The following is an 18693-nucleotide window of genomic DNA, read 5'->3' on the forward strand; positions in this document are numbered from 1 at the left end:
AGTGGCTTGATATATGGTTTTATAAATTTGTGGTTTCTGTTACCTTTGTTACAAGTGGACTCAAAAAGGATTTGACTCTGAACACTAAACTTGTTTTGACATTTTGAGTAAAAAATTTGTATTAATGTTCTAAAAAATCGTACATACGACACACTGGCTCTGAGGTACAGATTAATATTATGGAGTATATTTTATCAAGTAAAAAATCACTCGAAATATCTTTAAAAAACTTAACAGTTCAATGAAGGTAATATTATTATAGTATTATTCAGTAACCTGCCCTTTATTCTCACTATACAATCATCGAGAAAATCTAAATACTAGAATTGACATAACTATAATAGATTAATTATCTCGATTATTTGTTTTGGTGTGATATATTTTTTATTAATATTAAAGTTTTTAAATGATGGATGTGGATTTCGGATATGTCGGAATTTTGATATTAATCTATTTAGGATATGTAAATTCCACTTTAAAGTCTGTTACGTATTTAGTACATTTATTATTAAATAAAATAAAAGATTTTTCTTTGGATATTATGATTTGTTTTGAGTTATTTATTATTATTTATAGAATAAATATCAAAAAGTGAGGGTCGCTGGTTTTACAGTTTTGTAAATGAATCTAAGAAAGTTATACATATAAATGTAAAAAAAGACATTTAAAGTTAATAAAATATTCTGTTGTAATAAATAAGTAAACATATGTAAGTATTGTAGTATTAAAACTTAATAATGTTAGATAATAATAATAATAATATGTAATACAAAATGTATAAAAGACTTAATAAATTATTTTAAATATTATTAGTGTTAAACATTATACTTTATCTTCGTATATGTAATTATAAATGATTTGATGTTTGATGATGATCATTATAACAATCATAAATCTAATTAACTATAAAAACCGTGTTATCTGGTTGGTCAACTAAAGATATACATACCTACTGCGAAAAGAATATTTCTCATTTATATGCAATAGATAATTAATATTTATTTTTACTGAAAGGAAGTTATTTTTACATGAGAATATTAGAATATTACCGTAATAAGTGGAATCTGTAAAATGGAATATGTAACACATAGAATCTTAGTGCTTCAAATAATTGGATAATTTATGGTTTGTTAAATTAAAAATTCACATCTCTCACGTGTTGCACATAGTATCTACGGATCAGGAGATTTACTGGCAGTTCTACGAAGTTGGACACTATCTCAAATTTATTATTTAACATAAAACTGCAAGCAACTATGAATAAGTAACACTTTAATTTACATACACAGAAAATATGATAACAAAAATATTCTTTAAATACCTACTACGTAATACAATAATAATTTGTGTCACTGCATTTATCAACATTAATTAATAATTTTATAAGACTTGTCTTTCTAATATATAATGTAATATACAAAAACATTCAATCTTTATTATTGTTCTTTCACATTTGTTTTACTAATATTTTGTAAATAATATTATCATTATATATTTCTCTTTCTTCTTACTCTATGGACTTTGTATTAATATTGAAGGAAACCATTTTTGGGGAGTTGTCCATTCAATAATAAAAGCAATAATCAAATTTGTCCCTGAGAGCCAGTGCATCTTAAAAGTCCAAAAAGAACATTTTTGGGAAAAACACAATACTAGAAATTTTCAGGCCTTCAATGTTAATACAATAAATGGACTTATAGCTTTATAGTTTTGGGAATTTCTGGTTTTTGTTATGAATGGAAACAAAAATTGAATTGGTTCTTAAGAAAATATATGATAATTTAGGTAAAAAGTCTGGGCTCAATTAATTTTTGGCAAAGTCGGACTTGATGCACTCTGGCTCTTAGGTACAGAAATATTGGCACTGCTGGTCTATCAAACATAATTTTGTTTTTAATAAAATTGAACTGGATTTAATAAATAGCTATTCAAAAAAAAATTCGATGCCATACAATTAATATAGAATATAATAATATAAATAGGTTGAAAGTCACTATGTACAACAGCAAAGAAATAAAAAGTTTTCATAAAAGTGGACAGATTTATAATATTATATTAAATATTTTCCATTTATTTTTAATGGCTGAAAGATGATCAAATTAATTATTGTTTTATTTTAGTTTATCATAACAGCAATATATTTTTGTAAATTTTTAACTATCGGAAAAATAAATAATCCACTTCACTTCGCTAATATTTAGTATGTATTCAATTATATATTTTCCTAAATAATTTCAATTCATCTTAATTAATTTACAAAAATGTGAACGTTCAGTTTCCTCCAATATTTTCTGATCATTCCATTAAAATATTATTTTAGTTTTGAAATCCAATTTCTAAATCATTTCATTCATCAGTCATTTCTAATCATTGCTTCATAGCTCTGTGCAAAATTTCATTTTCATTGTCAAGAATTTATTTATTCAGTAAATTTTTGAAAGAATACATTAGAAAATAAATATAATTTAAATCATATAAATTTATACTTAACATAGAATTTATAATAAATAATAAAATACAAATCGGTGCCAATTGTATTTCTTCAATTATTAAGAAAGGATACGAAGTTTATATGAGCTCGTTTAATATTGGACGTTGATATTGTGAATTATTTTATGGTAAGAAATAAACTTTTTTGTCCAGTCCTAAAACTATGAAATTATCAAAAATACTTGTTTCTTTAAACATCATAATAAAGTCCTTTCGTATAAATGCCAGTTGAATCAATAAAGTGTATTATTTAATGTTTACATAATGAATGATTAAAATTTTTGATATTTAATAAACAATAATATAATATGTATGTATTAAAAGCAAATCTCTGCTTGTTATACGCCGATAAGAAGTTTGGTCACGTATATATTATTTATTATCACTGCTGAAATTTTAGAGACCATATTATTAAGTTTTATGATTTCTTAAAGAATTTTTTAATTAAAATTATTTGTGAGAAACAGTCAATTCAATAGATAATGCAAAATCATGTTATCTCATAACTGATTAAAAAAAAATCAAATTCGTTTAAACTTGTTGATATTTTACCTAATGACCTAAAAATTAACTTGAATTTTAGTAGTTATAACTTAGAGTGTAGTAGTTACAACTAAAGTAAAATTATTTTTAATGAGTACCTATAATAATATTACAGAAGGTTTAAACGGTCTTCCATACTTTTATTGTCAATATTTTTAATATTTTGTTAAATCTACTTAAATAGCACACGAAAAATATGTTTCATAGTCTTATTATTTACATTTACATCGAGTGATATTGTCAATTTCACTTTGAAAACATTTCTTTTTTCACCTTGCATTTAATTTATTATTGCAGAATAATGGTCTATGTCGCATTGAATGTTATTATTCGTAAATTGCAGGCAAAAAGCCCCCGGGGTCAGTCGCCACATTAAACAGAGGTACTTGTAGTAAAATAGAGCACACGAGAGCTGTGAAACGTTGAATAATAATATACAATATCGTTTTCGTTTTTTTATACTTCTATATAAATATGTATATTTTGTTGAAAACTTTGCAACATCACGCTAAAAGTATTATTACTGCTCTTGAAAAATAAAAACCCTTAATTTAATATTATGTAATGGGTCTAAAGTCTTAAGAAAATGTGGTGCATAATACAATTTATAAATGATATTAAATAATTTATTAAAAAAAATAAAACTATTTAAGTATAATAGCGCCTGTACAAGTGTTTAGATTTACTGACAGCAATAGTGTGTATTTTAAACTATCATGACAATAACTGTTTACACGTAAAAGTGCTGACTGTCTCTCCAATTCATTCTTCAATAGTAAGCGAGACGCGATATTGTCATTTTATGTACTATTTGACAGGTAGTGAAAATCGGTTAACTGCAAAATGAGTATAGTTCATTTTTTTGCTGGCAGGTTCGCCACAATCGTCTTACTGCGCAGGCCCAGATCGAAAAAATCCCAACTGTCGCATGAAAATTCAGAAGCTTCCGAACTACATTGATTCATGCATGCAATCTTGCAACTGTAGGATAATACATATTTTCATGTACATTTTCTTGTTATGGCCGCGATAATACTTACTGTCAGCAGTAAATCCATCCCCACGTGTAAACGGGGTATAAGAACTTGATTCATAAAGCTTAAAAATGATCAGGGCTGTTTTCTTCTGATTAAAATAATTCTATTGTTGTCAATTCAAAGTGTAAAAACATGACCAATATTAATATTTTCGTTATGCAGGACATTTTGTAAAAATAACGCAGAACCTTCGAGCCTTAACTTCATTTTAATAAAAATATAAGTTAAGATCGTTAATTTTATTTGAGCAGATTAGTAACACGCTCATGTTTCCGTTGGAATTTGAATATAATTTCTAAAGCAGTGCCTACATAGACCATTATTGTATTCATCAACATTTTGTTTTGAACATTTTTAACTATACCTATTGATATTTGAAAAAGTTTTAGATACATAAGTACTATGCATAGTAAATTGAAATGCTTTTACGATTTTATTTCAGTTCATAAAGCAAACATAGTCATTTGACACACAATCTTCTAATTTTTTCACAGCTGAATGCTTCTGAAGTCAAAGAGCATTATTGTCAATTGTTTAGAAAGCTTAATATTGACGGCGTGTCGGTCACTTGACTAATAATAATTTATTATTATAAGACCAAAAATTTTTAGTGTTATTAAAAGCTTAAAATCTATGAAATATTCAACTTGAATCACATTAAATTATTATTATTGTCAAAAATTACTTACACATTATTATTTCAAATTACAAAATTTACCAAATGTCTAAGAGTAGAATAATAGCGAACCTTTACACAATGTGAACTATATAGAATACAAAAAATATACATATTATTTTGTTAAAATTCATATCTTATCTACCAGGCGTTGACAGTATGCTTGACAAAATCGAAAGCAGTATAAACGTAACGTTCCAGTGCTGCCAACTGAAAATTCGACTTGATGAACTCGCTCCCTGTGCGTTTCTGTCCAACGTTTGACCGGGGTTGACCACGTGGATTTTCCATCCTAGATTGTTATGTGTATAACACTGTAAAAAGACAAAAATATATTTAATCTTTAAGATTGCTTTGATTAATTTATGTGTTTACTTCATTCCTGTCATATCAGCTTGTCTTGTATGGCCCGGCCCCCTCCCGCTCTTTCTTGTCTGCTTCTGCTTCAACTATGGCACCTTATTTATATTGAAATATCTAGAAGCGGATTATCCGTGAATGAAATGAATAATGTTTCAACATCTTCATGAAAATGTATCGTGGACGATTATTACCTATTATTGTTACTGAGTAATTATTTACCTGATAATAGACTAGATCGGGCGTTTCTTCAGCGACTGTCCAATTTAGCATAGCAGGCTCTCCGGCCTCGCATTCCAGTCGCAAAGTTTTGGTGTAACTCTCGAATGTTTCCGACTCTGACCACCGGTCTATGTTCTTGTGGGTCCATTCGCAATAGCGCCCAGCTGATGAAATCAAAATAAACATTTACAACCGAGCTTAGCATCGTCTGCTAATATTTCAATTTTTTTTATCATGTCCGATCCTAATAGGATCATTTGGGCCTACACAGAGTGGAGGTCTGTATTAACAGATTTTTGTTTTTACGAGAAATGGATGTTAGCCGTTTGCTCAACCTATTAGGTCTATACTCTGACTCAAACACAAATTGAAAAACAATATGTGTAAGTACTTGCCAGACCCAGTATTACAACCTGGGATCCACAACGTTATAAGCCCACAATCTCCGAGTGGCATATTTCAATACACAATGTATTTGTGTAGTAATTAACTTTTCTATAGTTACCAGTAAAACTATACTAAAACATGCTTAAATCTATATTAAGTGTTGCGGCACAAAGAGTTTGATGGGGTCCCTCTTTGCTAATACAAATTGTAGAACAGGTTACAAACAAGATAATAATATTTTACCAGCTGTCGGGTATGGATATCTCTCCGAGTCATAAGCTACTCCTGCGAACACTCTCTGCCTCCGTTGCTCAGCTTCTGACTTTTGACCGAAACCTCCTTCCGCTGAATCACAAATATAAAACGGATGGAACCTAAAATAAAAACGAGATAAAAGATTAAGTTATTATATTTGAGGTAAAGTAAAATTTTAAATACATAATAGACAGATGATAATAAGTTGATCACTGGCCAAATTTTGAACTGAATTCAGCACTGACTGACACTTACACGAGCTGTCAAACTTGCGCTACTTCGAAAATCGTTACTGATTATAGGTAGGTATATTAATTTTGCTCAAAACTCCTGTTCTGTTAGTTTGAAATATTTCTTGTTACTCACTTTGCAGGGTTAGTTCTGTCATCTCCTCCCTCAACAACGAATTGATATGTCTGCCCTCTTTCCACATATAATTCCGGTATTAACAAATCGTTAATGTACCAAGCAATACCCCATGATGGATAGGCTGCAAAAACGAAATAAATACATTCAATACAAGAAAACATAGGAGTGAAGTAAGATTTGTCAACAAAAAAGTAAAGCCCTTAATTTAGTCATTAACTCATTCGCTGCTAACTGGATAATGATTTTTTAATTACCACCTTTAAAATGCACGTTAATTACATCGATCCCTGGTCATTACGCGCCAGGTGCGTCTTCAGCGTCCAAAGTATTAAATGAACAATGTAATGGTTGAAGAACTAGAATTTATCCATCACAAGGACGGCCATCAGGATGTCGACTAAACATAAAAAATATTTACACGGTGTTATGAATTGAAAAACTATCCAAAGGTTCTTGAATCCTAAAATCGGACAGTGTCATAGGTACTTTGAGATCCTTGGAGGATTTCTAGGGCCCTATTTTTCTAGTTATGCCAATGGATATCGTTATTTGCAATGGGTTAATCTCTCATATGCGTCTCATATAGTCATTAAAACCTACATGTAATTGCTGTGTAGCCACGTTGACCACCTGTCGGCCCAATTTTCACTGATAGAACAGTCTCTCCGGAGATCATTCGGCCAGGCCAAGCCTTCACACCATTTCCAATGGGTGCTGCTAGACCAATGCAAGTGTTGAAATCCTGAAACAAAAATATTTCACAAATTATAAAATTAATTAGATTAAAATCCACAAATTAAAATTTCTTGTTGACTATTCATCATTAACGGCCCACATGCTCAGCGTAGGTCAAAATAGAGCTTTTTTGGTATTTTCAGAGCATAACCCTGGACATTTCTTAAACGTTGTAGATAATCTATTTATATAATTTTGAAGCCTTATTATCCTTTATATTTATTTTAAATATTTGATGACTGCATAAAGTATTTTTATTACATAAAATAGTATTCTTTTAAACCTCTCGTTCTAATGTTTTAGAATATAGTCATATCTCAGTACATCTATGCGCAGTGGTGTTAAGATTTTTTAGATCTATTAATTTTTAAATGCATTTACAAAATGTCTGTCTCTTTTACATACCGTTGCGCCAAAATTAATCCGTACATCTTCTCTGGTCTTGTCTGTCAAAGAATGTGCATTGGCCTCTTGTCTTGAATTGAGTGGGCCGAACGCTGCGATGACAGAGACGTCTCCAGTTTTGGGGATAGCTTTGTCCCGGCTCGGTTCCTTCGCAGCCATAGGGCGCCGGTACACAACCGTCGTGATGCCGTCTCGCTTCGATGCTGACACTAAAAAGTAGATTCACACAATAAGCTACACATTGTTAAGATTAATTCACCATTGGGGAAACAGTGTAACCGAAGAGGAATTGTTTTACGACAGCAAATATTAATTTCTGATAGAATAGAAGTTTGTGATTCATATGAACATTCAATTTATTGGTTTTATTTGATACCTTTTGTTGTCAAATGTTTCAAACAGCTCTCCTAATTAATAAATAGTGCAGTTTGAGTTAACGCAATAAACAATTATTATGCGGTAGGTATTTATATTTATGGCTATATTTTTTAGTAAAACTATTTTGTAAACGGAGTTAGTGAGTTAGTTATTCGCAGTTGTCTAATGACAATGCCTGATGACATAAAAGATAATAATACATAATATTCATTCTTCATATTCATTATTTTCATTCTTAGCAAGGGCAAGCAGGGTGAAATTTAATTATAAAAACTAACCATCTACAATCTGTATTCAATAAAAACAAATAAATCTGACTGACAAAGTTTAGTGTGCACTATTTATGTTGGATCTCAACAGCTCCACTCTTCGCCACAGGTATATTATGTCTAATAATAAAAATATTACACATGTATTTTTGACATGATATGGATGTGGGGATGTTCCATTCAAACCCCTAAGATAAAGTCGCCTTTGAATGTAATTAAGATGAATTGGTGAATTTAAAAAAAATCAATACCCAGCATAATGTCGTTGCTGCCTCCTAGCCGAGTATCGGGGCAGACTCCAGCTTTTCCATCGCATTGTGCAGCATGAGTGACGGTATAGTCCTGAATTTGCGCAGAATCCGAAGAGTCGTTCCAGTGCACCACTGCAATATCAGCCCCTATCATGAAGGGCTTGCCTTGTATGCCGCTGATTCCGAAGCTCATGTACTGCTCTGGTCTTAGGTGAGCTGTCAGTTCTATTTCAACCATGTCACCCTGGATAGAAAAGTTAACATTAAATTGTTTAAATATCAAAAAAATGATATATATAAAGGGTCCACAACACTATAACTTTTGTTAGAGTTAAATAGAGATGAAAATATATTTTGTCTCATTACTTATTTTTCAAACTATACAAATTATTCAAACTATACAAATATATACACTGGCACAAAACAGGCTGGCGATCTGTTACAAAGCAATTTAAAAAAGTTTTTGCAACTATAGGTAAACCATTCTACAGTGGCACCATGAGCAATTTGCAAATGTTTTGGTATCATTTGCTACAATGCCTGTTTCAATGCTATCAAGCAATACCAATACAACTGCGAATCATTTTTGCGTATCCATAGTGCAGTAGCATGCGGTGATTTTTACTAGTATGGATGGATGCTGTTGAAATATATCTACCATTTGCTACACATATTTACTTTTACCTACTTAGAGTTTTAAACTAATTAAATTTTGGCCGATAAAGAAGTGTGGTGTATGGTATTGCAGAGTTGTAGGTAGACATATTTACATACTTAATATGCATAATATAGAATGTGAACAATAACAAACAATCACGATAGGTCTCAAGAAATATAATTATAGAAGTACATAATATTATTACATAATATATTTGGGGATACTCCGCATATACAGTACCTATGGACCGCACACTACTGTCATAGTGACACTGTAGAGTAAATTTCCTGTATCATTACACATTCTCGCTAATTGGACAAAAATAAGTATCTTTTCGATTTAATGCTGATTGTCATAAAATGTGTTGACCATCACTTTGAATATATTGATTAGAAAATGTTAGCGGAATAATTAATAATTCATGTGTTATTAAAAGCTGTCAGAAAATTTACCTATTGCTTTTTAGGTCTGATATATGTAATTTTGTTATTAATGTTGCCATTTATTTTATATTTTTGATAGACACATTTTTTTATAATATAACCAGTGGTGCTGAACATTAAATTATCAATGATTTTTGACAGATAGTGATAGATTTATTTTTTTGCACATTCAACGAAGGGCCATTCTGCATAGAACAGCTCCATCGTTTGCCAATCACTTGTTTCGTCACTGATCTTGATTGTTTCCCGTATTATCACCATGTCTCTGTACTCTTACTTAGCAGAGTGACATCTCATATATTTTTATTACATTTTGATAATCAACGAATGTTTTTATGGCTACATTGGATTTGCAACTATAAGTTGATGCAGGACATAAAATTTCTTATTATCTGGTATGAATAATATGTTCACTATAATTTACTTTTATTTCCCAGCGAACTTGCATTCTTCGATCAAGGAGTTCTATGCAGTTGTCTTTATTCGACTTTGGTGGTGGTCTGGCCGTGGAACTTGTCTGAAATAACAATTAAAATAATTCATTACGATTAACTCACACAACATTAATTATGGTTATCATAAATTTTGCCAATACATATGTCATGCAATGTAAACTCTTCCAAGATACCTACTACATTTAAAAATCAATTCAATGTAAATAAATTAGATACAAATGTTTAGGTAAGTAGGTACAATGGTGTTTAATACATTAATTTGGCAGTAAATATTATTTTCATCGATTGATAATTCATTATTTTTTATAATTTATAAGATTATACGACGACGTTATTATAATATATTGATTGATTTTATGGAACTCATTTAACGATTTTTTTTACTATCCTCAAATGATTTGGTGGTAGGTAATTCCAGATTATTGATTAGTTTATAAAGGTTTTATATAAGCATTTAATACATTACATGTATTATCAAGCAAGACTGTGATGAAGATGGAATACACATTGTATGTATAAATTTCATAAGTAGTGATAAAGTTTGTATAATTAAGTGATTATTTCCCATTTAACTGTTACTGTTATGTGGTGATTTATGCATATGAATGTATTCAATATTAATATTTTTATAAATAATATAAATACAGATTTATTTTTACTAATTTTATGTATAATTATATAATACCTATTGCAAACCTACCTTTAATATTACCATGAATTGAATCATTATTGTGATTAATTTATTTTTGTGATCTCTTTAGTTCTATCATGTGTATTATTTTATGTGGAAGCATTTTAGTCTATTACCTACTTGTCATTAAATATAATTATAAAACAGTCATTTTTATTTACATTCTTTCACAGAATATTTTTTTTTTTTAAAAACTTTTCTACATTTTTTTCAATTTAAATAACCTTTCCATAATGATTAAGTGCCATGTTATTCTACTTACTTACATACCTATTATCTACCTACATTCAATTTTGGTTTTATACGTGCATAAATACTTAAAAAGTGTTAAAAACATATTAAAAGTTAAGTACAAAACATATCCAAATTATCATTGGATTGAAAAAAATCTTACCGGGTTGTACCACCACGGAGGCTAAAGTTGAAATCCAATTTGAAAGACATGCCAGGAAAAAGATAAAAGTGAATATAATTAAATTCCATTTTTTTGTTAAATTATTTTATTATTTTTAATGAAAAAATATAACCATATTTTAGTAGGTAAGTAGGAACAGATTTTCAAATTATCAATTAATTTTAACCTATTTATCTACGAGTACCTTTACAATATTTAAATATTATTTTTTATGTTTTCCTTTTCACTAATGAATTTCTTTTGATCAACGCAGTGAATATGCTTTGCAGTGATGTCCCGTAAGGGTAGGCAAATAAGGCCCTCTAAATGATTTAAATTGAGTAAAACATGAAAAATTACAAGGTAACTAATAAAAATATTTTTAACACTGAACTATTTTTCTTTTACAAGTTTATGCATTCTTTCAATATAAGTTGCAGAAGAAATTTAATTCCGGATATCCATCGCATACCAACTGCGTGAGTAGACCAGTTGGTTGAAATTTGGTACTGCGAATACTGTCTGTCACAGTGGGGATTTGGAAAAAATGTTAAAAGATGGACGACACTTTGTCCAGGGACGTCATAGATGTATATGGTATTAAAAATAATTAATGTTTATATGTATGGTAAGGAAAGTCCAACTAAAATCTAAACGTATCCCAAACTAAATGCTTAAAAGATTTTGCTGGATTTCTGATTATTTTTCTAATATTGTGTTTAATTTTCTTTTTCTTAATGTTTCCTCTTTTGAAGCTCTGCGATGTCTCAGATTTGAATGGGTCATGCGTTTTCTCCTGAAAATGTTATAATTAATGGAGAATATTGCTATAAACTGACTATAGTAGTAGGAACCCACCAGCATGAGCAACTTAAATTCAAGATAAACGACAAATTGGTATTTATTACTTTATTATGTAAGTCCCTAAGTAATAATTCTTAAGTCTTATCACAACAACATTATATAAGACATTTATTTTCAAAACCCGATAAGTCTACATAATAAATGGTCAAAGTCTAACAAAAAGTATGTATGTACCTAAATATTCTAATAGTTTACAAATTCTATATGTAACTTGTTAAGCTATTGCACATACCACGATCCGTGGGCCGCATGCAGCCCAAAATAACAATTATTTCATATAGATGTCTTGTCTAGTACATATTATAATATATTATTATCTTTCAACACTTTTGCTCACTGTAGCCCGTGAAAATTTAGAAAATGGATAAATTGACCCTTCTTTCAAATGGGTTATGCACCACTGAAGTAAAGAATTCGACTGAAATGAATATATTGGTATCTGTGATTTGAAAGAACATACTAACCTTAAAAACAACCGCTTAGACATGAAATACGCAACGTGACAAAACCGTGTTTGCGACAAATATTGGATTGTGGACTTATCGGTTTTTGAAAATAAACGCATCAATATGGAGATGGAATATATCAATATGTTTGTTTATTCAAATTTAGAAGCATGGTGCAATCTTTGACTAAAACTACTATAGGTAACAGAGATGCTACATTACATAAGTTTGATGCCTAGGTGTCACCACGATAAATAAATGGAGACGAGTAGAATATTTTGTAAGAAAATATGCAATGTTTATTTATTTTACCATGACGATTAGGTGGTAATGTTATGTAACGTAGAGTTGGCGAATTGTGTACGTGAGTTTCAGCAAGTAAGGTAGATTTCTTACCGTGATTTTCGTTTGACCAAGTGCTGGAGGAACGTCCAGATCCTTGGGAATATTTACGTGTCCAAAGTTGTGTCTGTATTGCACACACCACACCGCCAGCCAGTCGAAGTCGTAGGCTGTATAGTTTCCGGGAAGTTGGAGTTCGATGTCTTCGCCTTGGTAACCTCTCAGCGGCTCCAGGGATCCCATTTCGTTGGGAACCTGGAAATATTCAATAACACGATTAATTAAAAATGATATTCAGCGATATTAATATTTTATTTTTGTTTCTTTCGCTGATTTTAAATTGTCTTGAGTGGTCAAAACTTTTCCTTTTTTTTCTTGTCGGGTATGAGACCCCTATGGGTAATGAATGGTCCAGACCAGTCCAATTACCCCAATACCTCCTCGGATTCGCTAGCAATACTAGAGACAGTAATAATTGCATAAGGAAGAGACACTTAGTTATTTTCACTAGGCACGTTAATAGTTTGAATAATTTATGGTTTTTATTTTATTGTTTCCTACCACTGTAAATCCATTGAAGATCCAGCGTTGAACATGGGAGACGGACGCTTGCGTTAAACGCATTATCACGATCTATCTATAGTCTAAGCCAGTGGTTTCCAAACTTTATGTTGCTATGTCTCCCTTTAAAATAATCTAATCTTGGCGCCTCCCCCCCTTTATTTCATTAAATAAACAAGGTTTTACTAGGTACTTATATTATATTCATTGATTACAGCACAATCAATTTCAATAGTAGTCAATCCAAATATCGCTCATTGACAAATGGATTCTATCATGGGCACCATATCCTGAAGCGGGCCCACCTACCTATTGCTGAGGTTAAGGGCAGGGTGGTGCTCTAATGTAGTGTTTCCTAAATTATACACGGGAGTTATCATTTAAGTATATCAATCATCATTTAGGTATCACATCAAATTGCAAAGCACAACCACATATTTAAAATATTTAATAGCTCTGAAACAAAGCAGCGACTTTTTTTTACTATTATAAAAATAACGTGAAAAGTGCATTAGCGAGCTAACCAAGAACTCAGTAAATAGATTTTTGTTTGCTTCAATATATCTGCCGCAGAAATCATTTAAATGTGGAAACATGGCGAACTTATTTTTTTGTAATTTTGATTTCCAAAGCTCCAATTTTTTATGAATGCCTTCACTTTGTCTTTTTAAATCAATGAACGTATTAGTGGTCCTTGTATTGATTTATTCACTCAATTTTTTTTAAATTTCAACCGAATAGACAAGTTTAGTTTAATAACAAAATTATCGTTCCTAAGCAAATTTGCCTCAAATTTCAACATTATGATTTGACTTTCATTTCATTTTTTCACGAGATAGCCAGCGCGCTTCAAAATAGTATAGAAGTGAGGTATTATAAAATTAGTCTCCATATTTTTAGACATGTTTGCAAACAACCTTTTGTACGACTGTTTTTTATGTAGTTTATAACTAGCGGCCGTTTTATAAACTATGCATATGCAATCTGCAAACCTGTGGCTACATTAATTGTGTTAAACTTTTCGCGCCTCCCTTTGCAACACTCCGCGCCTTTTGGAAATCGCTGGTCTAAGCATTATCATTATTAAACTTTTTGCAGTATACGGTTTATTTGGAATTAAAAAAATAGTGAGTCGCAGCGATTTTTCTGTCTTTCGGATTCTTTATGGAATGAACAACCAATTCACCGATTCTCGTTCACTATTCGGTAAACTAAAATATAATGTTTAAAGAACACGTAATTAAATTCCATTGTTATATCCATTTTTACAACACATCGAACACCACACACTGAGAGACCCCAACAGGTTAAATAAAAAACAGGTTTTATAAAATAGCGAACATAGAATGAATTTTTGAATAATTCAATAAGAATTTGTCGCTACCCTGCATTGATTACGAAGCCTCCCAAAGGAAGGGAAATGTATTAAAAAATATTCAAGTAACCGTTAACTATCAACATCAAATTAGTTGCTCTAAAACACTAGATATTTTGAGCTAGTGGCAGAATTTTAAGACAATCAATTGCAAATAATTTAAGTATTAAAAAAATATTTTTGACACAACACAACTGTAGGTACTTAGGTACATTGCAAGGCTTACAATTATGTTTTTATTAGAGTAACGCCAGCAGTCGGGATATGTACCTATTATTAATTTATTAATCTAGATAGTGGGTCTATTCTATACTTTGACCGCTAAAGTGATGAAGTGATAAATATTATCAAACTTGGGATAGGGTTGTATCCAAGTATTAGCACTTATTGTAACAATTACAATCAGTTGGTTGTAATTGTTGCAATAAGTGCTATATTTTAACAGCACCTCTCTTGCTGCTGTTAAAATATAGCACTTATTGCAACAATTACAACAATTACAACCAACTGATTGTAATTGTTACAATAAGTGCTAATACTTCGATACAAACCTACCCTAAGTTTGATAATATTTATCATTTTATCACTTTAGCAGTCGATAAGTATAAAATATACCCACAGGTGTGTGCGACCTTTTTCAATGAATCTAAATATCCATTTTTTTAAAGTTAGTAAGTTAGTAAGTAAGTTAGTAAGTAACAATTTAGCTTAATTCTGCCTTGCCAACAAAAGTGGTTCCCCACCCTTAATCTGCATGATTTTAATAATACACGAATAACATTAATAAGAAAAACATGTACGTAATACAATAGTAATCAAAGTGGGCTCAACGAAGTCTTCTTTTAGGAATTTATTTTAAATTGTAAGTGTGAATAACTTTGCAATTGAAATGGTACTCATTATTATAGACATTAATTTGATTACAATAAATAATTATATTTTTTCAGGAAAATGTCATGTGTCGTAATTCCGTCAGTAGATGTCATTGGTATCAACATATAATACTCCCGAGAGGATTGCTTTTTGCGGTTGTTGGTTAATCGAGCTATTCGCTTTTCTCTCGAACTGGTAGGAGGGAGAAAATAGTTTAAAATCGTAATCGAAATAAAATCACTACCTTCATTCCGTATGGGTTGGGTTCAACGCCAGTACCAACCCAGAAGTAGGCATCGGGGCCTGCGCCATCATAATGAAGATTCGGGATGTAGAAGGTCTTTGCATCCAGTACACTGACGTTCCCCGACCGGAGCCCGTGGGCTAGCCGCTTGAGTTCTGGGAGAACCCTGGCCCGTGGAGCTTCGAGGCCTGGCGGGATGAATACTTCCCCAAAATCCACCTGCGAAACAATTCAATAAAAATATATTATACTACTGTCAAAATTTACGGTATGTAGCCGATTTGGTAGAACGTGCGTCAAGGAAACTGTGGGTTGCTAGGTTGAGCAAAAATGCATAGTACCAACTGTTTTCAATGTGTAATTTAGGACCTAATGGTCTGTAAAAATGACTCGCAATTATTCCCCGTAAAAATATTAATCTGTGGAGTCCCATATGCTCCACTCACGATCTATATTGGTAATTTACTTTTTTTACTTACATTCTGTCAAAAACCTTTTTAACGATCCATTACTAGATAACATCAGCTTTCCAACTTCAGAAAACATGCGGGGTTATTAAGCCATCTGATTTTTTTTTGTGTTTTTAGGATTTGCCGCACCTACACGTCATGTAAGATGTAGGAACGTACATAACTGCATAGTGTTTACCTAATTATACGTAAATATTTTTTTAAGTATCACTACACATATATAGTTAAAGAATTCCTATCACCAATACATTTAAAACTAGATAGCAGATAAAATATTTAGGCAGTGACGTCCCTAGACGAAATGCCGCCCTTGGGCAGCGCCAAAATGCCGCCACATTTTTTTATACAGTATTTTTTATCATCCATTCACGTGTCGTTTCTGGTCACCATCGACGCCGAAAGGCAACGGAAGTAAACTAGACATCGCGAACTCGACAAAAAAAATACAGTCTTGTTAAACCTTTTATGTCAATTAATACATTTTGTTTCCAACCAGTGAGCTGATTTTTTTTAATGGAAAGATATTTCATTATTATTAAGTTTAGGTAGGTAGCTATTTCTATATATACCAAATGATTCTCCTCGATTTGCCACCCTTCGAATAACTGCCGCCCCCAAGCGACGTTCAATCTGCCTACCCTCACAGGACGTCACTGTATGTAGGTATCTAGTGGCGTGTGCAGTTTTTCCTGCAAGCGGGAAACAAAATACGCGTGGCGTAAGGCAGAATTTCATCTGGATACTGAGATTGATTCGAGTTTTTAATATCATATATTTCTCACCGAGAATTTATCTTTGAATTGAAAACTGTCAAATCGATATGTTTGAGTCATCCCAGTATTAACTGAAACTTTCAAAAACAATAAATATATTACGACTCGGCAACGCACATAAAGTAAAGTGATGTGAACGAGATCATTCATGTAATTTTTATCAATACGTCTTATTTGATTTTATAACTACCTACATATTTTTATTTGCAGTCATCAGTTAATGTTACATCATCACACATTTAGAGATAATGCATTGTTCTAGTTTGTAGAAAAGTGAAATTTTAGGTCTACTAGATTTAGATATTACATTTACGTCTACTATTCACACATTGATGAATTTAAAAAAGGAATATAAAATTTGAAATGTTATTCGCGGTCTCGGTGGAAATTTTCCCCATCCGACCCCATACTACGCACCTCACTGTAGGTACCTTAATACATACAAATACGTTTTAAAGTAGCTGGCGATGGTTGAATTGTTACATAGTTTATTATTTTAGGATTTTCACGAAGAAGTAATTGCAGCAATGTACGAGATTGTTTCGCGATTACTCTGTACCTATAGTCATAGGAAGTCATCGTGAGAGATTACAATCTTACGAAGAAGAAGAAGAATATCGAATTTATGACTCGCCAAAAACGTTACGTTAGGAAATTAATAGTTTTCGGCGGCCAAGTTATCCGCCATTACTAAAAGATATGTTGGAAAAAAAACAACACTGCAACGTATTAAATTGATTCCTTGAAGGCGAGGTCTATCTATGGCATTTGTATGTGGCTAATAAACGCGGACGATATCCGTCAAGTTATTGTAATAATGGATGTAACTACTCTGGTTAGTGGAAATGCACTTTCACAGTAGAACAACGCGAAAAGTCGTTACGTCCCGAATGTGTTTTTATTTGCTAAAATATATGTATTGCAAATTGTGAATAACGTATGCGATAATTATTTTTGAAGTCTTCTCGTGTTGTGGTTATTACTTCTTCTTCTTCTTCGATGGCGCTACAGCTAAAGTCGAGCCCTGGCCTCATCCACCTCCGTCTTCCGCACGTCTTTTCCAGTTCCTGATTTTTAGCACCTGGTTGGCATCTTTCGTAATATTATCATCCCATCGTGTGCGTGGCTTTCCCACTGGCCTTTCCCCCCTGGGTTTCCTTCGAGGATCTTCTTCGGTATCTGTGATTCAAGCATGCGCTGGATATGGCCTGCCCAGTTTAGAATCTGGAGTTTTATGAAGGAGAGTTTTGAATCTTGGTATAACGGTATGGTTCCATGTTGTACCTAATTCTCCACTCCCCACCATCGTTCATGGGTCCGTATATGCCTCAGGATCTTGCTCTCAAAGGAGTCCACCATTTCAGCTGCTTTCATATTTAGCGTGTTGTGGTTATTACAGTAGCACTCATTTTCATGTCAACACTTCAATGAATCAAAATAACGAGTTCAATTTAATTTTGAAGCGATGTTAGATTACTTAGCCCTTGGTGTTCAGCAATTAGTATCTAACGGATATCAGTTCGTCCTGCGAACATGGTGATGCATCCGTTAGGCATAATTATGGTGTCCAAATGCCGGAAGTTGATTCGGATATCTGATTATTTCACAAAAAAAAAAAACAGCTTTAACAGTGATAACAAAAAACTTCGTACCTATATGTATGTTCAGACAGAAGAACAGAGAGTTAAATGTTTTTATGCTAATATATAAATTTAATTATCGGATAT

General features: G+C 31.7%; 1 protein-coding gene across 1 annotated transcript in view; it reads right to left on the minus strand.

Moving 5' to 3' along the window:
- Positions 1 to 4624: 4624 nt before the first annotated feature.
- LOC147067318 (protein Skeletor, isoforms B/C) overlaps positions 4625 to 18693 on the minus strand; it is a 102290-nt gene continuing 88221 nt past the window's right edge. Inside the window, exons 5-15 of the mRNA XM_085954783.1 lie at positions 15724 to 15942; positions 12725 to 12925; positions 11019 to 11039; positions 9903 to 9995; positions 8378 to 8621; positions 7480 to 7688; positions 6940 to 7081; positions 6337 to 6460; positions 5959 to 6089; positions 5329 to 5492; positions 4625 to 5060 (exon numbers count right to left, since the gene is read on the minus strand). Of these exons, the coding sequence (XP_085810909.1) occupies positions 4884 to 5060; positions 5329 to 5492; positions 5959 to 6089; positions 6337 to 6460; positions 6940 to 7081; positions 7480 to 7688; positions 8378 to 8621; positions 9903 to 9995; positions 11019 to 11039; positions 12725 to 12925; positions 15724 to 15942 (1725 nt within the window). The 3' untranslated portion in view covers positions 4625 to 4883. The remainder of the gene's footprint in view (positions 5061 to 5328; positions 5493 to 5958; positions 6090 to 6336; positions 6461 to 6939; positions 7082 to 7479; positions 7689 to 8377; positions 8622 to 9902; positions 9996 to 11018; positions 11040 to 12724; positions 12926 to 15723; positions 15943 to 18693) is intronic.

The sequence above is a fragment of the Rhyacophila brunnea genome, unplaced genomic scaffold (genome assembly GCF_057557595.1).
Source record: "Rhyacophila brunnea isolate RB1 unplaced genomic scaffold, BYU_Rbru_1.0 scaffold_4, whole genome shotgun sequence".
NCBI lineage: Eukaryota > Metazoa > Arthropoda > Insecta > Trichoptera > Rhyacophilidae > Rhyacophila > Rhyacophila brunnea.